Here is a 24,214-nt window from a genome sequence, read left to right as displayed (position 1 = left end):
GAATAATTAAAACGTACTTTCTGCGTTGAAAAAATATTAATATTTGTATTGGCAATATTCTCGTACTCGAAAAACACTTATATTTCATTAGTTTAATAACTTTTTTTTAAAGAATCTTGATCTCAGCCATTATGATAATTTATACTTGCGTTGGCCTTTATGTTGTGCTCTCTCTTTAAGTTAAATTATTGTTGGTTGATCAAAATTGTTTACTGAATATTATTGTTTTGGAAAGTATTATTTATGTAGCGATAAGCTTAATACATCATGAATAATAATATGGATAATTTACAAAGTAGGTTTGAAAAATCTCTAGGTTTATTAACGTCTCGATTTGTATATTTACTCCAGCATTCACCTGATGGGATCTTGGATCTGAAGGCTGTAAGTCATATTATTTAAAGATTAATTACAAAATACATGTTTTATTGTTATGTTTACAATTTTGTTGTTGAAAGTACTTGAACATATAAAGCAGAAGTGGAATTAACTGTACAAAAATGTTACAGGCTGCAAAGGCTTTAGAAGTGAAACAGAAACGAAGAATATATGACATTACTAATGTATTGGAAGGAATTGGTTTAATAGAAAAGAAAACACAGAATATTGTTCAATGGAGGTAAGTAAGTGAAGTATAAACTTTTAATGTCTAGTTAAGACACCACAAATCAATGAAGGAATCTAAAAATGTTTTAGTTTGGGGACTAACTTTCAACACTATTTATGTAATTTTGTTGGCTGCCAATAAATGGAAATGTTTTGAAAGTTGGTAGTAAAGTCAATGATTATATTTATTCACTTTTTAATTACATTAAAATGTACTAAATGGTGATCTTTTCCAAAAACCATCAGAGAAAGAAAGTGACAATGCTTTCAATAATTTTTACAACCATTTATCCTAGTAATATTGGTCATTAATTTTTTTGTTATAATTTGATAACATCGTGCTTAAAGTAGAATTTTAATATTTTTGAATTTAGGAGTCTAACTTGAATTTTTATTAAACTTTATATGCATATATACTTTTATTTTCTAAAATTAGACTTATTTGTGAAAATGTTAGTCTCCGCTTTACTCAAATAATGCTAATTACGGTTTAATTTGAGAATCATTGCTTCCTTATCAATTCAAGTATTAACAGTATTCTAGTATTTATAAAATCTCAATGTTAAATAGAAAAGTGCATCTATTTTCCAAAATGTGATGAATTTTTTGACCAAAATATGTTTTAGAAAACTTTGACCAGAATTCACTCTACAACAAAAAGTAAGGGCACTTTGCTTTTACATTATTAATTAAAATTTAACGGTGCAATTTACGTTTTTAATAAAATAGATTACCTAAATTAGATCTTCTGACACAACAATTTGTTTTGGATTTCTGTAAGGAGCACAAAATATTTTACTTTTTACTTTTTTATTTTTCTCATGTCCTTGTATTGCATCTTCAGGCGTTAATTAAGGACCCTTATATTGCGAAACATCAATACAATTAGGCTTTGAATGGTCACTTAATGAAGAGCATATTACTCTTCTTATAGGACATAGTGCTTACATCAGTCAACTGATGCAGGCCTCAAATTTCCACAATGAGCAATTTCATAAAATATTTACTCCTTACGTAGCAGGCCCCACTCCACTCCTTGAATGCTTGTCGTTAACGATTTAGATTTCGAAGTAGAAGTGCGCAGATTAAACCGCGGTTCATAAGTGAAATAATAGCTTCCATTGCCCTACAGTACAATTGATAAGACTAGTTGCAAAAGCTAACCCTGCTTTCACTAAGATTCCTGATTTAGTTCATGAAGCTGTCTATAGCCATCACACCTTCTTCTCGCAAACACTTTCAGAGCTTGAATACTTTCAAACTTGTAATAAGTTATCTGAGAGCTCATTAGTAGTAGGAAACCGATTGCGTAGAACTGATAGCGAAAGCAAGCAAATCGGTCAACCCGATCAGTTTGACTCTTCTTCGAATACATCCCAGTCGTGGCTCGTATTTTCCAGTTTTCCTTCAATGAGCGATTGCAATGAACCGCAGAAACAAACTTAGTAATTCTGCACTACTTTGATGCATCGTCCATAGATGACTATTTTTGTTGTCAATATTTTAGCAAATGCAGTAATTCAACATGAGAATTGAAAATATGTGTACTAGATATCCATCCTAGAGGAAAAGGCCTTACTTATGAATTTCTATTGTTTTTATTTATTTTTTTTCAAAAAAGAGTTGCTAGTGTTTGTGATTAAATTACAGTAAATATCATTTATATACACAGTTGTAGACATAAAGGGAACGAATGCAGAGTAGTTAAAGAAAATTCATCGTAAAAGTAGTATGACTATTTTTTTGTGGATGAGTATATTGTACAAAAATGAATTAGTACCATTAATACTATTGTAGACGATTTTAACCATGTTAAATCTCTGACGTCCGAAGAAACTATTATAGACTTTACGGTGGACATTTTTTTGTAGTCACTCTTCCTCTCTAGTTCTTGTTTGATGTTTGCCATTAGATTTAGAACTGATTCTATAATTATCGTGCAGAAAGTTTGTATTGTAATTATTATTTTTTTCTTAAGAGGTGTGAAACCTGTTGAGGATACAGAAGCAAATACTAGTGAATTACTGTCACTCAAAGCTGACCTAAAGGAACTCAGAGCTTATGAAGAAACTTTGGATAACCAAATGAAAGTAAGATATACTTTTTATTCTATTGTTCTCAAAATGTCTATTACTAACCTACTTACAGTGTTCATGTACTCGTAATGTTTGCTGACATTTGTTCACATTCACAAAAAAAAAGAAAAAAAGCCATAATTATTTGGGTAAAGAAGTGCGTTCACATAAATTATATAAAAAAAAATATTTCACATATGAAGCAGCTCCAGAAGATTGGTGCATATTTTTACGTACTTTTATTAGGAATGTATGAAAAGAAGATGAAAGACTCTGATAGCAACAATCTTCAAGGTATTAGAGCCTGAAAGTCTAGCATAAGGATTACAAAATTTAACGTTGATTCTGGCTGGATAATGATTTTTGATCATACTTGTTAGTAATATTTTGAAATTAAGCTTACAAAATAGTATTTATTAATCTTAACTAAAAAAAGTAAACAAAGAAATGGGTATACCCCACAGGTAAATGCATTAAAAAACGAATCCATTCTGCATTGTTTACTAATCTTGTTTGTGTGTAAAAACGGATTTATCCATTCAAAAAACACGAGTAACCAGTGAACATTAAAAAAAAATAATTTGTGTTTTAGTTTGCAAAAATTTTGGTATTGAATAGGGAACATTTACTATCATCAATTCACCAAATTGTACATTATTATTTACATTATATCTCATAAAATTGAACATTTATTGAAGAGGTTTGGTTTATTTATTATGAGTGCACATTAAAAAGTGGGAGATATTTCGAATCCCGAGTGCAGATATTCTTTATTTTAGTATGGAAATGTTCAAAGTAGAGTATAAGTTTCCTCTCCCCGTTCGCGACATTTAATTTGGTTGTTGGTCTTTAACTCAGCTTTAAAAAGTAAGCGATTGCTTTTAGTTCATTTATATTATGATCATAGTAATTTTGTATTGATTCAAAAATTATTTTTATTTTTTAGAACATCCAAAACAGAACCAATGAAATTTTGAATTATCCACAAGCTTATGTTACACAAGATGATTTGTTTAATTGTTTTCATAAAGATATAGTTATTGGTATTCAAGCTCCATTGGAAACTGTGTTAAGCGTACCACTAACGCACAATGTAAGTTGAATCAACATCGAATTTTGCTATTAGTCTCTAAATTTTTTGTGATTTATATTAATTTAATTTTTTCATTAAAAAAAAAAAATGTATCTATATATTAGGAAAATGGATTATCAGAATTAAAAATTCGTTTAAAATCACATAAAGGACCAATAAATGTATCAGTATTCAATTCTGATGTTCATAGAAGACTTGATATTGATCTGCCTGCACCAACTGTACCACAATCGGATTTAGGACCTCATCTTTTTAAGGTGAAGATTATTTTGTCCCAAAAATAGAAGTGTGCATTTGAGTAATTAATCAACAAAATTGTTTAATTAATAGCATGATTCTTTTCAAAATATTGAGATTCGTTATAAAAAAACAAAACATTTTTGGCTTGTTCAACGTAAATAATTTATTAATGCCAACATTTATACAAAATATCATTTGCAAAACAGTTTTGATATGTTTTTCTTGTATTACCAGTTCTGTAAATCTACTACAGTGGAAGAGGTTTGAAATGACTAAACCGAATGTAAACGATATTTTAAAAAGAATTCTTTATAATTAATTTTTCTTACTTTTGCGGAAGAATTGCTATCTTTTTAAGTAGAAATTTTCTTAAAATAATGCAAAATTATTACTCTTACATAGGAAAGTGTAAAACGAAAAGGAAAAAAGCCTAGTAGAAAACAAGTTTTTTCCAAGCCTCAAACAGATTCAGCAAAAAACAATCATCCAATTGATGATTTAGATGATTATTTTGCTAGTACTACCCCTGTCCAGTTACGTAATTCAGGAGGTAAAAAGAGATTCTATTATTTCCAATTTTTTTTATGTATTACGTATCCATATACTTTATATTTGTGTTTCTTATAGGTTCTGATGAACTAAGTGGTGGACAGTTGAAAACTTTATTAGATCCTCCAGGTACTTTAAAATTCAGTCAATTCCTAAGATTCTAATATTAAGTACCAAATTACTACCAGCTGCTCTCTTCCTATCGCTTACTATGGTTGCATTAATATAGTGTAGTGTATTCTCAGGACATCTGGGAGAAGTTTTGGACACGCTTTAGAGAGTCTGCCCCCAGCAAACAAATAAAGATCTCCCAAATGTATCATTTCAATATTTTTAATATTATAAATTTTTTGAAGCCGATTAATGAGTGGGACAACCGGTGAAAAGTAATCAAAATTTTCACTTTGTTTAAAATTTGATCTGGTGGAATGTTGATTTACTTGAATCACTTAGTTTGTCCTCGAAAAAAGTTCATACGATCGTCGATACGTTCCGAAAATACGGGTTATTATGTGTGGTGCAATATACCAGCTCCAAGGGTTGTTAAACAAACATACTTATAATTAGAACGTTGCAATAATTTTTTTTAGGATTAAGATAATTTACTGTTAAAAAATTCCAATAAGAGAAATTCTCGGTATTTTGAATTTCATTTTAATTGAATAGCCAATTTATTTTCTAGGTGCATTAATGCCTCTGGAACCACCACCTACTTGTAATGACTATCGTTTCTCATTAACACCAGATGAAGGCATTGTTGATGTATATGATTTGGCCTGAGGAATAGTTTCCAAGATCACAATGTAAATGGCAAACAGAAAATTTTTACGATTTTTTTAAATAATTTATCATGAGACTTAATAAAACATTTCTTCCTTTTTCCTTGAGTAAGGGGAAGTAATGCAAACAGGTAGATGATTCTAAGTTTTAGGAAAAATACAGATTTTTATTTGCAAAAAAGGTAAGTGCTTGATCTACAAAGAAAAAACTTTATATTTGATAACAGAAACATTTTTTTCTAATTTTACCTCTTGAAATGTTAAAAAAAAAAGAAATCAGATTTCGGTATGTTTTTTAATTTTGTGTACAATTATGTTCTGTTTGAAAAATTGCATGCTCACAACTATCCGAGGTATTTACCGAAGGATCATGCGTCAGCACTGTAAGATAATGCTGAAAATGATCATTCCAAGAACAACACCTTTTGAATAGAGATAGTTGTGCCAAAGAGTCCAGATGTTTAGCTTACAATCGCTTCTTGCCAATCTTTAGTAACAAGTTCGTTACAGGAAAGGGCCCTAAGGACTACTTCAAAATGTTGCAGCAGCTTGTATATATCCCAAAGTTCAAAGGCAAATTGCTAGTATTTTTTCTTGTCAAATAATATATCCGGTCTTTTTACTTCCATTACTCTGTCAGTTATTTACAGTATCCCACAGGAATTTCATACGTCAATCTTTAATGCTTGCATTTATAATAAGGCCATTTATTCTTTTCTAATTCTATATCATTCGGCGGTGCCTGATGGACAACTTATAATCATTATTATTATTATAAATACGTGATTATAATAACTCTTTTTTCCCCACATAATTGAAATGTATACAATGTGATTATTTTTTCTCATTATGATGAGAAACTTTACGAATTAATGTTTTATAGGGTATGCCCTATAAAACATTAATTCGTAAAGTTTTGTTTTTTCAATTTTTAAGATTCAAAACCTAAGTTTACTAATTGCATTCCTTCATATTTTGGGCGAATTAGCTCAGAAACATAAGTAATTTCGTGACTTGTAAATATGAAAATCGATTGAAAGAAATTTATCATTGAAACAAAAACACAACATAAATGTTTGTTAATTTACTTTTGTTAATTTGTTCAAATTATTACTTTTTTGTTTTTTGTTTCTGGAATGCCCATTTAAAAAAAGTGAAAGACTGTTTATTATTTCGTTCTCTTAATAATATATTTATTTCATTAGCATAAATCATTACTAGAAGTTAAAGGTGTCACTTCTTTCAATAAAAGATATGTTTTCGTAATACTTGTTTTCTTTTTAAATATCTTGGACATAATTAGTTAAATTTATTATTGGTTGTAAATATTTTGTACCATGTTGAAAAAAAAAGTAATTAGAATTTGATTAAGAAAATAATTATAATTGTAATGATTATTGTAAATATAAATATAAGCAAAAAGTATTATACTTTCCTTTAAAGATGTTTTTGTAAATGTATGTAGTTTCTCCCTATTCTACTATGAGCTAAAGAAACCAGACCATAAAAATTTCGCTAGGGCTACTTACGACCCGTCATGGATTCAGGCATAATTGTTTTTCAGAAACTTATTACACTCTTTACATTAATTTGCATTGAACGTTATCCTATTTTTGTATTGCTTAGTCCAATTTCATTATTTTTATGCCGTTAACATTACTTTATTTATTAAAAATTTACAACTGCAATAGAAAACATCTTTCAACAAGCAACATGACTTAGTAACGGTTATCATCCATTGTTGGCTTTCTAAATGCGTATTCCTCCTCTTTCATATATTGGGTAATCTCGTTCTTATATTTATAATTACCTGTTCATTACCTTTAATGTCTTAATCCAGACAGAACTTAGAATGTTCGATGTAGCTTTAATAATTAAAAATACTTTAATCTTGAACTGGCATTCTGTTAAACTGTACTGATAGCATATTCATCTGATGTAGATGTTTATGTTAAATGTTCAAGTACTTTGACAGACATGAATCAAACTGTAGATAAGTAAACTAAATGACTAATTATCTCGATCATTAACTAAACAAACAAAACTCACATCTGGTCGTTGGTGATTTGTGTGATAATGGTCTCATAGAATGACAAGCATAAATGAATCATTGACGTAGTTTTATGAAAACGTAGCGAAAATTTGATTTAAAAAATTTCCTCACTCTCTCAATATTCAGATTATATATTTTATTTAATCATCGACTAATGCTAACTGTTGTTGACTTCAATATATTAAAAAGGTGCTTTTGAGGTAAGTGGTGGTGACCTAGCTTCTCAGTTCCCCCATTAAACATAGCTTTCAGGGAAAGAATTTTGAACAAAAGTGCTAGTTCGCTAAAATCGTCGAAGATTAAAAACAAAAAATCAGAAAAAAATACTGGTAAATGATTTATTTCATATTAAGGAAACTTAATTTTTTTGAATAATGTAGAAAAAACTTCATTGCTTTTGATTTTTATGACTATGATTTTCGCTTCAATAATTTTTTCTTCTGTACTTCAGGTGACCTATAAAATACAATACCCTAACGTGTTACTTGACCTAGTGACCTCTTTTTTCAGATTTCACTTGATTGAGGAGGATTAGTTTCATAGTTTTTCTCAAATTTTAAATTTTGCTATTTAAAAATGTTTCATTTCTCCCGTTTTGCAAACCACGTTGCAAAGTTATCAAATAAATTTTACCCCCACAAAAAAAATTATTTTCTTAAAAAAAGTAATATATTTTTAAAAATAATGTGTTAAGGCATATAATTGATTTTTTAGTAAGTACTATATGAAATGGAAATTTAAATGAAAAGCGGGTACGTATTAGTTATAAATATCTTAGAAGGCAGTGGGTTGGTATCTGACTGTGTTAATGATGGATTGACAAGGACAGTAGCTTTTGTTGTTAGTGGTTTGGTGTGTAGTGGTTTTAAATGCTATTGATTAGATCGCCCACAGTAATGGTTATGATATTAAATAAAATTAAAAGCATGGCATTATTAAGAATTGTTTTTCTGACATGATTTTAGGAATTGTCGTTCTTCCTAAATAGGAGGCGCGGCCATGTTAAGTTGTAACATAACATTTTAGTATTTAGCTGTGGGTTAGACCTACATTATAAACATAATGCCATGTAATTTGAAAACAAGATATATACCAGCTACATTTGCATGGACCATACTTCTTGTTACAACGTCGTTATTTTTTTATTTTCCGTAAGTATCTAAGTTGTAATTTTCATGAAGTTATGCCCTAAGATCACCATTTATGAAATTTTGTAGAGCATGAACCGATTTGTCGTTATTCAAGTTCAATATCCATTCCCTTATATGGACGAAATGGATTTTTTTTGTATATTCATCTCTTGCGAGCGATATATTACTGCCTAGCATGACGGGCCACTAATTTTCGAGTTTGGTTTGTTTTTAAAACCTGGCAGTAGAAAGCCTGAAGATAAATACGTATATACCAACAAATACGCATATTCACTATCGTATATCCTCCAGGAAATACTTAATATTTATATTTCTCCTGCTGCTCCATTAGTTTTCTTTCTAAGATAACATATTATTCTCATTTAGTAATTTTACTATTTTTGATTCCGTTTGCTTTAATACAACTTGAAATGATTTTAAGGGTAGAAACCTATGATTTAAAGAAGTAACTTTTTTTTATGTTTAGTATATGGTATCTTCCCTTGTAAGAAAGTACAGAATAAAAAAAAAAAAAACATTCTTATTGAAGTGTAATAATTTGCTTATTGTTTCTAATTATTTAGCTCGAATTTGTTGTTTAATTACTCTAATAACCTTATTTCAGGTGCCAATACTATATCTTCAAATATCCATGGGTTCCAGCAGTGCAAGGTGTAATAACATTCTTTGTTATAGCCAATTTTACGTTGGCAACCTTCATGGATCCAGGAGTGATTCCGAAAGGTAGATGAAAGAAACATTTTTTAAACTTGTTTATTTGCATGACTTTGAGCCTTTTACCTTTTTAAATTGTGTACTTTCAGACCCCAAAAAGTTTTTTTTTGTCTCTTTCTCTTAGTAAAGTAACATAGGTGAAGTACATTATCGTTTCATGTAACATGCTGTGGATGGGGAATTATACGGTTCCAAACTTCATTCCTGCAAGCCGAATTTGAAGAAATACAGCTCCTTGGTCTCTATTTTTATTGTCACTTAAGTTATTGAATTTGATCTTGAAATAATATAGCAAATATAAGATGAAGAATTTCAAAAATTTTCTTTGCGCACTAGTTAAGTAATTCAACAGTCAGTTAAATTTTCGGACAAAGCTCACTAACGAACACCTTAAACATATGTTTTGTAATTTTTAGAAAATAATTCATTGGTAACAGTGAAATGTAGTGGGACCATTTCACTTTTTTTTTTGTCTACGTTTACAAGATTTGAATTAACTTTACATAGTTGAAATTCATCCCTTCTTATTAGGAATGAAGTAGTAAAAGGAATTTTTTTTAAAGTTCAATGTTGGGATATTAAATTGCTTTGACTCCCAAGTCACGCTACTTTAATACAGTTGGCAAAAGTCTTATCTTTAAACCCTCTCTTTCACGTGTACGCATTAAACGTTTGCATTCTATGAAATAAAAAGTACATATAAGGGAGCCATTAAGGATCGTTTAGGTTGTAGGGAAGAATTTGGCTTAAGTAAGCCACTCTTATTCAACTTACAGACCACAACACTTAAAACAATCGTCGCACTTTGAGAATCGCAATTTTCTTTTTTATTTCCAATATTTTTTCTTTGTTATTAATGGTAACTGTAGTGATATATTTAATTTTGATTAAAGAAAATTTAATTTAATTTGTTAGCCAATATCAGAACACTTCCATCGGATTAACGTCGCGGAAAGTGAATCACTTAGCTAGCTAAGATCATTCGCACCGGCAAGTCGTAAGTTTTTTCCACGCTTTGCGACAACTTGTCGCACGCGGGACCTGCAACTGTAGCTAGAATAGTTGCATACGTAACTTGGCCACATTTCCAAAGATGCTTCTATGAATGGGCTAGTTCCTGAGTTTACCCAAAACAGCAATGTAAAGAGTGTAATAAGTTTCTGAAAAACAATTATGCCTGAATTACGGTACGCACATATACCATTGCTTTCTTTCACCGTACAATACGAGAGGTTCTCCCTAAATTACATCGATGCAGGAGGCCTCCTCCACCGTCCAAGAGATACCCACATATTGTACGAAACTTTTAATAAATAAATAATTAAAAATTCAATATTTGTATTATTTCAGCGTCACCTGATGAAGATAGGGAAGATGATCTTAGATCTCCCTTATACAAAAATACTGAAATAAATGGAATTACAGTTCGTATGAAATGGTGTGTAACGTGTAAATTTTACCGTCCTCCAAGATGTTCGCATTGCAGTGTCTGTAATCATTGTATTGAGGTAATAATCTAAGACCAAAACTATTTTAAGACATGATTTTTAGCTCTATTTCATGTTTGGTACAAAATATTTGTTTGCAGACTTTTGATCATCATTGTCCTTGGGTCAACAACTGCATCGGGAGGCGAAATTATCGTTATTTTTTCTTCTTCTTGGTCACACTCAGTATACATATGGCATCGATTTTTGCTCTTTGTTTAATATATGTTCTAATAAACAAAGATCGCCTTACAGAGATTACTACGATTATATCGTATCCTTTATCGCTTTGATAGTCAGTGTATATTGTCTCTTCGTATTAGCTGGAGAGGAATTCATTGAGACTACTGATTTAAGGTTATATTGAGCATTTTCATTTCGAAAATATGATTTACAAATTGGGTTATGTTGTCACTGTTTTGAATATTTTTTAAAAAAAGATTTATTATGAATTTGAGAACGCTTCAGTACATTAGTTTAGTAGTTTTACTCGTTTTTATTCGTTGCTAAGTATTATTTATTTTAATACCTCGTTTAAATGAATTACCATGTTTATTGAAAGGAGGTTTGACTAGTCACTATGCTGTTTGATTCTAAAGTCAATCCACTTACAGTTACTCGGCATTTCGTATTCATGTTTCTTATCTATTACTGATACTTCTAGTTTTGTTTTGAATAGTATCGGAACAAAAAAAATTGATCTTAAGTTTAATACTACTACTTCCTCTAGCCCTCCCCTCTTCTTTTTAAAAAGAAAGAAAAAAGTTTTATATAAAAGTGATATGCAATTAATGGTTAGAGTATAAAGTAGCTATTTTGAATTATACACTTTTATTTATAAATGCTAACTAATCGATTGTTTGCTTTTTTGACTCTTGTTCTGTTGTAAACAAAGAAATCTCAAAATATATTAATTTAAAAGTTCAAGGTTAGAGCAGGATGGGTCCGTTAAGCAAAAAAACAGAACATCAAAAGTCCGGCCTCACAATAAACTCTATCTATCGTATTATTTGTAAAATAAGACGTAAAACCCAAGTGGCTGATCGTTCCTGTTACGTGTCCTGATACGGCACAGCTCAACGGCTTATCTCGATTTGTCGGGAGAATCCACTGTAGGAAAAAGTAAGAATGTATTAATCAACGTTACAAGATGGAGTAATATTTATATAATATTTTGCATCCTGCTTGCTTCTCACTAAAGCTTCTTCAATTGCTTCAGTTAGCAAATGTAGAATTAATTTTGCTTTATATTGTTTCCTTAATCAGATTTTCAGATTAGTAATCATAGCTGTCATTACACTATTGTTTATTCCAATATTCGGATTGACAGGATTCCATATTGTTTTGGTGGCCAGAGGTCGTACTACAAACGAACAAGTTACTGGCAAATTTAAAGGTGGATATAATCCATTTTCTCAGGGGTGTTGGACCAATTGTTTTTATGCACTCTGTGGTCCACAATTTCCTAGGTAAGTTTTTCTCTCTCTTTCTCTTTCACACTCTTATTGATTATTACTCGTTAGATATCAAACCGAGAGATTAGTTCATTAGAGATATTGAGGTCTACTACGGTTCCAATAAGTTGCTGCTGGATCATACGAGTCTAATTGCACGAAATGGATTTATGGGATCCTTTAGCGCACTACCATTTACCTTTGGCAAAGTGACTGTCTTAAATTAGATAAGATTAGAACTGGGGCTTTTGCCGCCAAAGAGAGGGCGTATTATACAATCCCTGGTGACTAGTTGGAGAAACCTGTCATCTGATTAAAAGGAGGGTGAGTTTTAGAGTGAGGGGAGCCACAATAGATCCAAAGGGGTCGCAGTGGCGAAGGCCTTGAGGACGCCCTAGTTTAAACTATCTATCTATCTGGATGCAAAGTAGAAAATTAAGACGCTTCAAATTATAAAGTCGTTTGCGTCTATATTCTTTACAGTGCGTGGCCATTGGACAGTTAGCTAATAGAAGCCCGTAGAGAAATTTAAAGTGCAGGCGGTAGTGGTCTCAAATCTGATATTAATCAATAAGCTATTTGATTTATTACATGCCTGTGGGAAGATCCACTAGACTAAGCTGTCCCTAGCCACAATAGGTTTTAACAGTTAGAGAGTTTACGTGTTTCAGTGAATGTTGTTGGTGCTTGAGTTTACTTGGACACGCTAAACATTTCATTCATTATCAGGCCCTTTCAGAAATGTTTCTAAGTGCTAAGATAGAGGCGAACCCGGGATATGCCAATTTCTTAATTACTTAGAGGCCTCATTATCACTCACACTAATGTATGAATGTACATTACAGGTGATTGTAACCTGTAAATATACTTAGTGAATAGTTAAAGTTAGCGTAATCAGAAATTCTAATTTGGAAATTCAATTTTTTTGTATTATTTATTTTTGCTACATCACTTCATGAAACAATATGAATTTAAGAATACGTTTCTTTGAGCAGGTGACAAATCCTAGATTAAATAATTAGATTTTATAGAAAACAAAATTATTATTATTATTATGTTTTTTTAGTTTATTAAAACCAAATCGCTATAGTGGCAGGAGAAAAGAAAGTCCGGCGATTTCAACGATTGCACATGACAGTCAACAGGTGAAGACGTATATGGACACGAGTAATGGTGTTCGTAGCAACAATCCAAATGCATACAATAAAGTAAGTAAGAATAACTACTTAACCAATTTTTCTTTTTAATTTTCATAAGATATTTATTTTATCTATATTAATCTAAATAATATTAATAAAAAAAATATTTAATAGCATGATTATTTCACTTATATGTGTAATTTTATTTTTTAATTAAACAAAAGTAAGCGATCATAATTTCTAATCAATTGATTGGGTAGCATGGTAGAGTTATTGAATTATAACCACTTTTTATATTTTATACTTTCTTTTTTTTAAAATAGTAAAATATTAAATTTAGATTATGAAAGTGTTATTGTTTAAACCACGTAGAGGTATCCTTCTAGAAATTATAATCATTACTCCGTAAATATAGAAATATCAATTTGCAGGTTAGGGTGGAGAGTAGTTTTTGAATGAGACAGTTTATAATATATTTCAGTTAGTTCTTAATTTTTACCATGGTAATTGTGACTTAATGACGAATCATTATGAGGTCCCTTCCTGTACCTTGATTTATGTTTAGGAGAAAATTTCGATACACTATATTATCTAGAATCTTATTAATACATCGATTCCCACTTATATTTTACTCATCCTGTTATACTTAGTGAATTTCCACACTTTCACTTGTTCTATTAGTCTCTAAACTTACCCCTAAAGAGCAGTGTCGACTAGCTGACCAGTGGGAAGGAAGGGGATTAAAGAAAGTACTAGTAGAAACAAATAGGAATAATCAAAAGTAAAATAGACGGTATGTCTCGTAATTTTGTTCGTACATTTGTTCAAGCCGTTTCGAAGCTTTCCGAATAAAACATCAGTAGTAATCTTCAGAATTATTTACTGCACTATGACGGTAATGTAGTGGTAACGAAAGAGGAGATAGAAAAGGGTTTTATATTTTTATCCTACACTGAGCTTAATATTACTACTAGGGTAATTAGAAAAATGATCAGTTAATGTGATCTTAATGTCAATAATTATATTTCTACCAAAAGCAATTCATTATTTGTGAGTCAATCACTTATAGGATTATAATAAACGTATAATATTGTGATAAAAAATATCATATTACTTAAAAATAAACATTAAATGACAGAGATTAGAACACTGTAACTGATATCTAAATATTATACTTTGTTAGCTTTATTTAATAACTCCGGTATATTTTTTTTGTGTGAAACACTTCGATTTCCTTTTACAATTATTCTGTCTATCAAAAAACATAAAGTATATTCAGGTTGAAGCATTGACTTAGGTCACACCAAGTGAGTGTTGATGGATGTGTGGAGTTGAACATTTAACCTAAATTTTTAATTAATATTACTAAGTAGGTTTAAGTTATTTGGAGAAATAGTATCCTTATATGAAGGTTCATCTTAAGTCATAATTCCTGAAAATAGAGTAGTTAGTATTGTGAGAGATCACCCCAGTGAGTTTGTATTGTGTAACTATACTCCATTTTGTAGTCTCCAAGTTTTATTTTTCTTAATTTTAATTTTATTATTTCATTTATTTGATTTTTTTTTTTTTTTATATATATATATAAAGAGCAAATTCTTCTATTTCCTTTTCCTTCTTACTACTTAAATATTAATGGAATTGGTTTTCTATGTCGTGCAGCAAGGGAATGCAAGTGTAGACCACCAAAGAAACTCAGAAAGAGATGTATGTTTCAAATTTTAATTAATCAGATATCACATGTAGCAAATTTGGTTGCTCTTCTGCTTAAATTGGCTTCTTATTTTTTAATTGTTTTTTAATTATGTTAAAAAAAACAAAAACGAAAGTATATAAAGAATATAAATATATTAAAAAATAATCAAATTAGCATAATTAAATAGTACAAAATTATGATTTTCAATATCTTCTTATTGGAGTTTATGCTGAAATTGCACTTCGCTTTTATTTACAAGCAAGTAATTTTAATATTGGTTAAAATAGTAATTAGAATTGTAGTAGGAAGCATTTATTTTTAATTTTAAAAAAAATATTTTTTCTGGCAATTGGTTTCTATTATTTTAATTTTTTTCCGTTTAATATTTCATCTTCTTATATCACCAGATTTTTTGCCATATGATAAACTTATACATGTACTATTGGTGACGGCACTAACAATGTTTGGATTTTTTTTTGTCTTTGTTTACTTGAAGGGTTAATTTTTTTTCAGGTTTCAACTTTTAGAAATTATTTTAGAGGTTATACGAATTTTCGATTTTTCTCTTTTTGACTTATAATTAACATTAGAAAGTATTGATTTGATTGCAAATTTTTGGATTTGGTTTCTTGCACGATTGAGCATGTTTTTTTTTTTTTTTGGAGGTTTGTTTTAAATTATTGTTTTACTTATAAAATTTACCTGTTAAATAAAATTACCTGTTGAATAAAGTTGAAGGCCTGGAAATTTCACATTTACCTATATTAATATAAATACTCAGTTATTGTAATGGTGGAGGGATTGTCCATAATTAAAGAAGTTTAATAACGCGTTACGTCATCTGGTTATCAGTACTTTCTGTTACACTCAGGGTACAGATCTTCAAAGTGCTTTTCTTATTGAAAAAAGTATCTTAAGCTATCGTATCCTACACGTTCTGTTAAGTTTAAAACGGGAGAACTAGTTTGCCAATATCAAATTTCTACCGATGATTGCTGCAGAAAAGTGACATTTGAGGTCCAACATTCTCGTTATTGGTAGATGTTGAATGTTCCAGCACGGTCGTTCTACACAGCCATAAGATCTCTTTGCTGTACCGTTGAGCATTAAATCTGCTTTAAATAAAGCAAAACAGGGTTATATATAGACATTTGCACTCAAAGTAAGGCCGTTGTGACCTCAAACAGCAAACTTAAAATTGCGTCTGTCATTCGGAACCTTAGCACAGCTATACTTCCATTATTTCTTTTAGACCATAAGGGTTTCATCACTAAGGTATTGTAGTCCATTTGACCGAATCACTGATTATTTTCTTAGCACCACTAGGTTGCTGGCCTTATGAAATCGTCCAATGGAAACCTGTGACATGACGGTAGAAGTAAAGTCCTTTCGATGGTAAACTGTTCTAACATCCCTAAGAAAAAAAAAAGAGGCCTTTTATCCAATTAGAGGATGAATCTTCTCCTTTAATAGTCAAAGGCGAGAACGTCGGTTTATTTCTTCCTAAAAGACAACCGCTTCTAGACCGACATTGCCGGATGGCTTCTTCTGGCCATGATCTCTATACTTAAAGCGCTGAAGAACGCTTTCCAAACAACCCGCGGAAAGAATATCTGCTTTCTTGCGCACCTACAATTTTTCCACTTTCAAAGTTGGCTTACTGCATGAAAGCCGTGCTTAATTCTCATTGCGGAATTCTAAGCTCCTCTTTCTCATTAAATTCTGGTCAATGACTTATTATTTTAAAACTTTCTCAATGAACTCTCGATTTCTGAGTACCAAGATTTTTAAACTTCTTAAATGGCTTACCTCCCTCCAGTAATGTAAGTAAACTGTTAAATATCCAAGCCGGGAACTTTACTTCTTCCAGGTGTTTGTTTTGGCATTTAGTTATGAACATATTTCAACATTTTTTTTTTAAATTTATTAATATGTATTTATTTTTTTAAGTGGTACAGTTTCAACATAATGTTAAAATTTAGAATTTTATAAAAATTTACTAATAGGTTTTTTGAACCTGAGATCATTGGCGCCCGGAGCTTTTTTCAGGGTAGTATCTGCCTCTGGAAAGTGTTCTCTTGTTACAGTCAACACTATCCATCACCGAACAGTGAGCTGTAAGAAGCTCCAAGGAAGAGAAAATCTAAGGGTCAGAGGGGAGGGATATTGTTAGTAAATTTTACAAAGCAAGAGGTTTTTACTTCTTTTTATTTTAATTTTTTTCTAGTAATTACAAAACTTACCTCCCAAGTTTGTCCTGTTAAACTTAAATGATTGATGAGAGGATTCTGGCGTTTGTTTTTCTTCATTATGCCCTTATAAACCTAACGCTTTCAAAGTTAACTATATAAGATCATTTAATGAACAAATAATGACGTTTTGATGATAATGGCGCCAGAAAGTGGTCAACAGCAGAACGACGTATAAAATAAAATAAAGCAGGGTACCTATGCTAAATATCTGGAAGTTTTATCACTTGCAAAACTCTTAATCTCAATCTTAAACTTTAATTTTTAATAAAACAACATCAGAGGCTACGGATAAATTACAAAGAAGATGTTATGAATCCATTACGACCTACAAAAACTATAATTTGTCTCCTTAAAGGATAGAATGTGTTAAGTGTTAGGAATTGCAGTGTTTAATGGATGTGTAATGTTAAGCAAGAGGTTGCCTGTGGGTTCGTTTAACCCAAATAGTCGAAGACATCAAAATATCTTTGCAGATCCTTTGGGAATTGTGTACGCATTTTTAAAACATTTCTTTTATTTGAAATTTTTAAGATTCTATATATTATAAAAAGCTCAGTATAAAATTAATAAATAATTATTTCATATTTTATTTAATTTTTTTTATTAGTTAAGTGGTTCACACGTTTCATTTGGAGTCTAGTTACACAAAAAATTAAAGTTGTAATAATTCTGAACGAAGTTTATTACGCTTCATAATAAATAACTACGGTCAATAACGATCATTTTGATTTGGGTAGAAAATCACAGGGCTAAAGATAAACCGAATTCAAAAAGTAGAATTTAGACATTTTGTATCTAGGGTTTCATTTGTTTACTGTCTCTAACGCGTTGAATTTTTCTTATAATTTACTTTTTTTTCTGTAGTACGAAATTATATACAAAAAATTGAAATCAGTGAGGTTTTTTAAATCTTTTCTGTCATCACTGACAGGACAAGAATTCATTTAGTTCTTAGTTTTAATTCTTTGAAATGTTTAAAAATTAATTTATTAAGTTAATTGAAAAAATGACCAAAATTAAATAAACCTGAAATTAAATAAATAAAAAAATACAATTGGTAAATTTATTTTGGAAGTTATTAATTTATACTTGTTAATTTTATTACAATCTGCATTTAAAACAGAACGTAGATTAGAATTTATGCTTTCTTTTGATTTAGTGAACGGACTTATTGAAAAGGATTTGAAATAATAATAAAAATTTGATGTCTTTTGTTTACATTAATTTATTTAGCAAATAAATGATTTGGTGAACATTTGTGATTTGATGCTAGATTTCTTTACAGTTATCACCTGGTCGTGGAGATATCTGTGATGAGATGATGGAACCAACGGCTTCTCAATCTCAAGATTGTGAACCTACGCCTCCATTGCACAGGCATGGCTCAAAAACGAATTTCTACCTTCCGCCAGTGGAAGCGGATTCTCCTAGAAATTATCCATCAAGACCTAGAACAAGGTATTTTTTTTTTCTTCTTCTCCTTTTGGATTCATTATTTTTATTATTATTCGCACTTAAGGACCCATGCAGCTACTACACCATAAGAAGCTGTGAGTATGACAAACATCTGGTCCCCCTTTTCGGGGCGCCTAAGATTCTCAGCTGTCCAACTGTAACCTTAAGCAACACAGACTAATCCCTGTCATCCTTTGCTGGTCAAATATTTTGGTCCCAATCTCCATCACACTAAAAAAACACTATAAAAAGAAAAGCAAAATTAAGGTAAATAACATAGAGGTAATGATTGCTATAATGGTTCTAAATTCAATCAAGAGAAACATCTAACACATCATGCTTAAATTCCTATAGACAGTGCAGAACATCAGCAACTTAAAACCGGAGCTTTAGCATATTAGGCCACGCACCTTCCACATGCAAATCTCTTTCCACATCAAACAATTCTTGTTATTGATAACAAATTTGTTGCTAGGTTGGATATGAGCGGCGGATCTAGGAGCCATACTCCAGATATTGAACGTGGTCTTGGAGGTGTGGTGCCTTCGCCAACCATGCATCAGAGAATTAAAGCAATAGGTGTAGCTACTCCTTTAGCCATGTCCAGTCCGTTGCGGAGGTAAGTTACTATATTTTTATTTATTCAACGGTTTTTACTTTTTTTTAAAAAAACAATTAAAACCAACTAACAGTAAGTGTTATTCGTGAAATTAAGTTACAATAACAATGCGCAGTCTTGCAAAAAACTATCGATACACCGAATTGATCAATAATTAAATAAATAATTTCGTATTTATTATCTTTTGTAATATTTATAATAATTTCTAATAAAAAATTAAGTTGGGCCATTAATTGTTAATGTTTGTTTTGTAAATTGTAAATTAATTTTATAAAGCATGCTTACGTCTAGTGAATTGTAAATTATTTTGTTAAGCATACTAATGATAACCAGTGGGCATTAAACGTGAATGTCGCTTCAACCGGTCTCATTTTATACATTTTTTTTGGTTTCTATTTTTGTTTTTATGGTATAGTTTTGATCGTAAAGGCAAACAGTTGAATTTGAAAATAAGGATATGTATATAAATTATATAAAATTGCGTGATTGTAGCTGCAAGTTTTCCTACACATCCGCCTACAACCATTTCTCCCAGTAGAGGTTAACATGGAATTTTGACACCACAGTTTCTCCATACCCTGGTCGTCCACCGTACTTGTACGAAAAACGTTAGAACAGTTTGATTTGAATGATTGCCACCTGATTTGCAGTGAATGGAAAAATCCAACAATAGGGATCTTGCTGGAAACTAGTGTACAATTATTTTCTCGTAGGAGTGATGGACTCCCTGGCTCTATGGTTGGTTAATCTCCATTATCTTGGCCAATTCGCGAGTGCTTCCGAAACTAATTAAGCGATCCTCGCACAAAGTGTGATGAAGACCAGATTTAGGGTTAATAGAAAATGTTTGGCCAATCTAAATATTGTTTGGCATAAAATAGAAGAACTTCCTCGAACTAGAAGGAAACTATTTCGAGTTGAACACCACAACAAGGGGAAAGAGGTGAAGATACGAATATTTTTGATAGTATCAGTGCAGCATGCTATCCGAATTTTTAAAGCTAAAAATTTCAGCTAGACTTGACCCTTTTTATTACGATCTGCAAATAGACAAACTTTCAGCCACCAATCACTCAGCTTAAATGATTTAGATAATAATTACAAGCTACACCTTCAAATACAACTGCCATCTTTATTATCAATATCACCTCCAAAAAAATCCTGAAGTAGAACTGTAATGCTTTTGGCATCAAACTAATTATTTAGTCGAATCAGCTTTAACTTAGCCTTGAAGAAATGAAAACAACATTCTTTAAAATTTAGGTATAGTTAATAATAATTTATTTTTGAAGGACTGACTCACAATTGTCTATCTTGCAAGAAGACTACGTCTAATTTCTTTTAACAAAAGAAAAAATCTAATTGTTATGATCTAGTAAAAGTTATAAATGGGTAAGCCAGTAAATGTTTACGTCAGTAGAAAGCCTATTTAATTTAATTCGCTTCTTTTTATAGTAGTTTATTTTTATTATTTATTATTTTGCCCTAACCTCACCTTACATTTTGCATTAACCCTTATTTTAAAACACGCATACCCAAAAACTACATTAATGGGGGCGCCTTAATAAAGGTAAACTTGCTATTTTTTGTCATCAAATTAGTTCGCATTTGCTGATAAAAGTAAATAGAAGTACTTCTAGAAGTAAAAATAATAATTATAATTTATAATTTTGTTGCTTATGTCAAAAAAAAAGGTCGAAAATTTGTAAGTAAGTCAAAGTAAATAGTTGACGTATTAGAAGTAATAATAAAGTAAGTTTATTATTAGAAGTAATTCCTCGCGTTCTCATGGCTGCAAAGGCAAGCAGGCTTCTTTAGATGTGTAAAAAATATGGCTATTTACAGAAACAAATATGAAAATGATTTTTTTTCTTATCACTGTAAGGTTTTGAATAATTTCCATCAGTCTGTCTTACGTCACTAATTTTATTCTAACATTAATTCTATCAGCTGCCAGAAACCTAGGTCATTTAGCTTTTAAATAAGGCAAAGAATCTAGTTCGACTATTTCTATGTTTAAAGTTTGGGCAAAAACTATTTTAATGGAATAATCATTCGTCTGCGACAATTCTTATGCACATCGCGATCGTAAACTAGGAGCAAGGCATGGTATTATTAAAATCCATTATTTTATTTATCTTTTAAATAATTCATGAACTATTGTTTAGTGTTGTGCGAAAAATAATATGAATAATGATTATTATATAACGTAGTCCTACTAAATATACTAGAATTTAGTGACTCCTATAGAAGTAAATAAAAATAAAAAATCCATCTTAACATCACTCTTTTATTATACTTAAATCGTATCCGTTCAACACTAAGGAACTGTGGCCAGTAAATATAATTTTTTCATCACAAATTATTGTGATCAATTTTTAACTGATGAAAAAACACCCATTAAAGAACGAACAGTAAAACAATGGAATTGTTAACACTATTGGAGGGTGTATATAATGTATAATACACGAAAGTCACGTAAAATTATAGTTTTGTTCACTGTGTAGTTATTTTTAAATTAATATTAAACAAATCTTAAAAATTATTGCTGTGGATATATGGTCAAATTACGAATGTGTGTACGAGTATGTAATTTTATCCTCGTTACTCAAGAACACCTATTTACTTAGTCACATCCGTGTGAAGTCTGATTTTCATCATGTCGAGAGTTCATTTAAACGTTCGGTGAATTGTTAAATTTCCTTATAATGCCAAATCCACTGCGACCAAAGAGATTTTCTTAATTTAATTCTTGGTTGTGGAACGTTGTCGTCTATATAGGATGCAATGTTGTACGCGTGTACTTGGAGTTTGTATTGACGGTTGGTTTAGCCCAAGTGTTTGCAAACTTTATTTTTGCTGGAGCCTTTCTATTAATGTGAGAGATGGGACTGTCATTGTAAGTGAAATTAGTGTTTTCATCCAGGGAAATCCTCAAGAGACACGCCAAATTCACTGAACGAGATGGCTAATCCGTTCAACACTAAGGAACTGTGGCCAGTAAATATAATTTTTTCATCACAAATTATTGTGACCAATTTTTAACTGATGAAAAAACACCCATTAAAGAACGAACAGTAAAACAATGGAATTGTTAACACTATTGGAGGGTGTATATAATGTATAATACACGAAAGTCACGTAAAATTATAGTTTTGTTCACTGTATAGTTATTTTTAAATTAATGCTCTTAATTGTATCAGAATCAAATTTTTAAGTACTTGAAGAAAAAAAAATATAAAAAGAGAGAGAGTACAAGTTTTCAGATAAAAAAAAAGGAGATGCTTTTTTGGGAAAAATTATTTGTTTTAATATTTTCGTCCTTGGCCAATTTTCAGATCTAATCCCGGTACACCGACCCAGCCGAGGAGGCCAGATTTCATAGGAGTTGGTGGTAACAATAATGGAGCTTATTACGAACTTCGCGCTACCGGTGGCGGTGAAGGAAGTCCTCAAAGGAGGTTTCTTTCTGAAGGTGAACTATTACGTGGTGAACCTCAGCATTATTCCAGAACCAATAATACTGTAGATAATATAAGGGAATTAGCTGGGTCACCACAAAGAGGTGTCTATACATGGAAAGATACTTCGCCAAACACATATAATACTCAACAAGCATCACGATATCATGATCATTATCGATCTAATCCTACTAGTCCGACACAACGGGCTACCGGACCACCACCGCCTCCAGTATATTATCCACCTACGGGACCACCGCCGCCAAGGGGCGGTGTAGCCGTATATCCGCCGCCGCAACAATCGCCACAATTGAAACGGAAAAACGTTGTTACTGCGCCGTTAACGCCGCAGGATAATCGCCGGCGGCCGATGTCATTCGTACGGGCGTTAGAGATGTCCGATTCAATGGAAATGCAAGCGACACAAGATCAACGAAGAGGTACCACACCGACGCCGGATCGGGCAAGCGTTTATGATATGAATTATGAAATTTCTGTATAGCAAGTATTAGGTTATGGGCGTGAGTAAATTATTTTTAGTTATTATTATTATTTCTTTTTTTTAAATATTTTAAACAAAGAGAACTGATGACGATAAGAAAGGTGTTGGTGATGACTACTAAGTACTTAAACAAAAGGAACTAATCAGGAAGACAGACTCAAAAGAAGTAAACAGAAATACTCTTCTTTATTTTGACTCTTTCATGCAAAATGTGAACGTGTAAATAAAAATGAACTTTTCAAAATATATTTATATTTTGGATGATCCCTATTTTACATATAGAGCCAATGTTTTTGTTATTATTATTATTTTTTTTAAATTTTATTTCGATGTCTCATATTTATATAAACCGAAAGAATTTATTTATATAAAAAGAAACAAAAACTGACAATTTTTACTGTGTCTTTCTATAAAACAAGTATAGTGTGTGGTGCCTACAAAAATATACTATGTTATGTGTAACATCCCTCCTTGCCGTCAAGGATTTAAATTACATAAAAACAAAAAATCTAAATATATATATACAGAGTTTTAATGTAATATATATATATATATATGTTTATATGAACAGCATATCAATTCTTTCCATTAGGTTTACCTAAAAAAATAACAAATATAATTGTAAATTCCTTCATTTTACTAAATCTAACAAAACAAGAAAACGATTGTATAATAAAACATACAAATGAATAAAGTTTATTTAAAATGAAAAAAAGTTAGCTATACTCAAAGTGTATAAATTATGTTTAATTTATTAAAATAATTTACGTTTTCTCTCTCTCTTTTTTTTAAATATATAGATATATAAATTCAGTGTTAACATTTGTTGTTTTTTCAAACAAGAAAGAAAAAATAAGTAAATGATAGAATATATTATTAAAAAAAAAAA

The 24,214-nt window shown here is 30.7% G+C and overlaps 2 protein-coding genes and 1 long non-coding RNA gene across 4 annotated transcripts; 2 read left to right on the top strand and 1 right to left on the bottom strand.

The window, feature by feature from the left end:
• The first annotated feature begins 113 nt into the window (after positions 1-113).
• On the top strand, positions 114-6,587 carry LOC141454125 (transcription factor E2F5-like). Its single transcript, XM_074127998.1, has 8 exons — positions 114-384; positions 510-619; positions 2,585-2,696; positions 3,628-3,774; positions 3,879-4,031; positions 4,417-4,564; positions 4,642-4,692; positions 5,246-6,587. Exons 1-8 carry the CDS (start codon positions 268-270, stop codon positions 5,341-5,343), a joined length of 936 nt encoding a protein of 311 aa, XP_073984099.1. The 5' UTR covers positions 114-267; the 3' UTR covers positions 5,344-6,587.
• LOC141454128 (uncharacterized) lies at positions 6,242-9,279 on the bottom strand. Its single transcript, XR_012458452.1, has 2 exons — positions 9,141-9,279; positions 6,242-7,851 (listed from the first exon to the last, which is right to left on the bottom strand). It is a non-coding gene; the product is annotated as an uncharacterized lncRNA (long non-coding RNA).
• Positions 8,179-24,214, top strand: Zdhhc8 (zinc finger DHHC-type containing 8). Of its 2 annotated transcripts, XM_074127989.1 has the most exons (10): positions 8,179-8,546; positions 9,151-9,269; positions 10,611-10,768; positions 10,849-11,021; positions 12,022-12,216; positions 13,268-13,409; positions 15,003-15,047; positions 18,574-18,746; positions 19,219-19,362; positions 22,701-24,214. In XM_074127989.1, the coding sequence occupies exons 1-10, from the start codon at positions 8,458-8,460 to the stop codon at positions 23,323-23,325; spliced, it is 1,863 nt and encodes a 620-aa protein (XP_073984090.1). In that variant the 5' UTR covers positions 8,179-8,457; the 3' UTR covers positions 23,326-24,214. The 2 variants fall into 2 exon arrangements, with proteins under 2 accessions (XP_073984090.1, XP_073984091.1); XM_074127990.1 differs by lacking the exon at positions 15,003-15,047.

Source organism: Rhodnius prolixus, unplaced genomic scaffold, assembly GCF_049639745.1.
Source record: "Rhodnius prolixus isolate KJV_2025 unplaced genomic scaffold, Rpr scaffold_9, whole genome shotgun sequence".
Classification (NCBI taxonomy): Eukaryota; Metazoa; Arthropoda; class Insecta; order Hemiptera; family Reduviidae; genus Rhodnius; species Rhodnius prolixus.
Note: the sequence above shows the minus strand (reverse complement) of the source record. Positions and strands in the feature narration are given on the sequence as shown.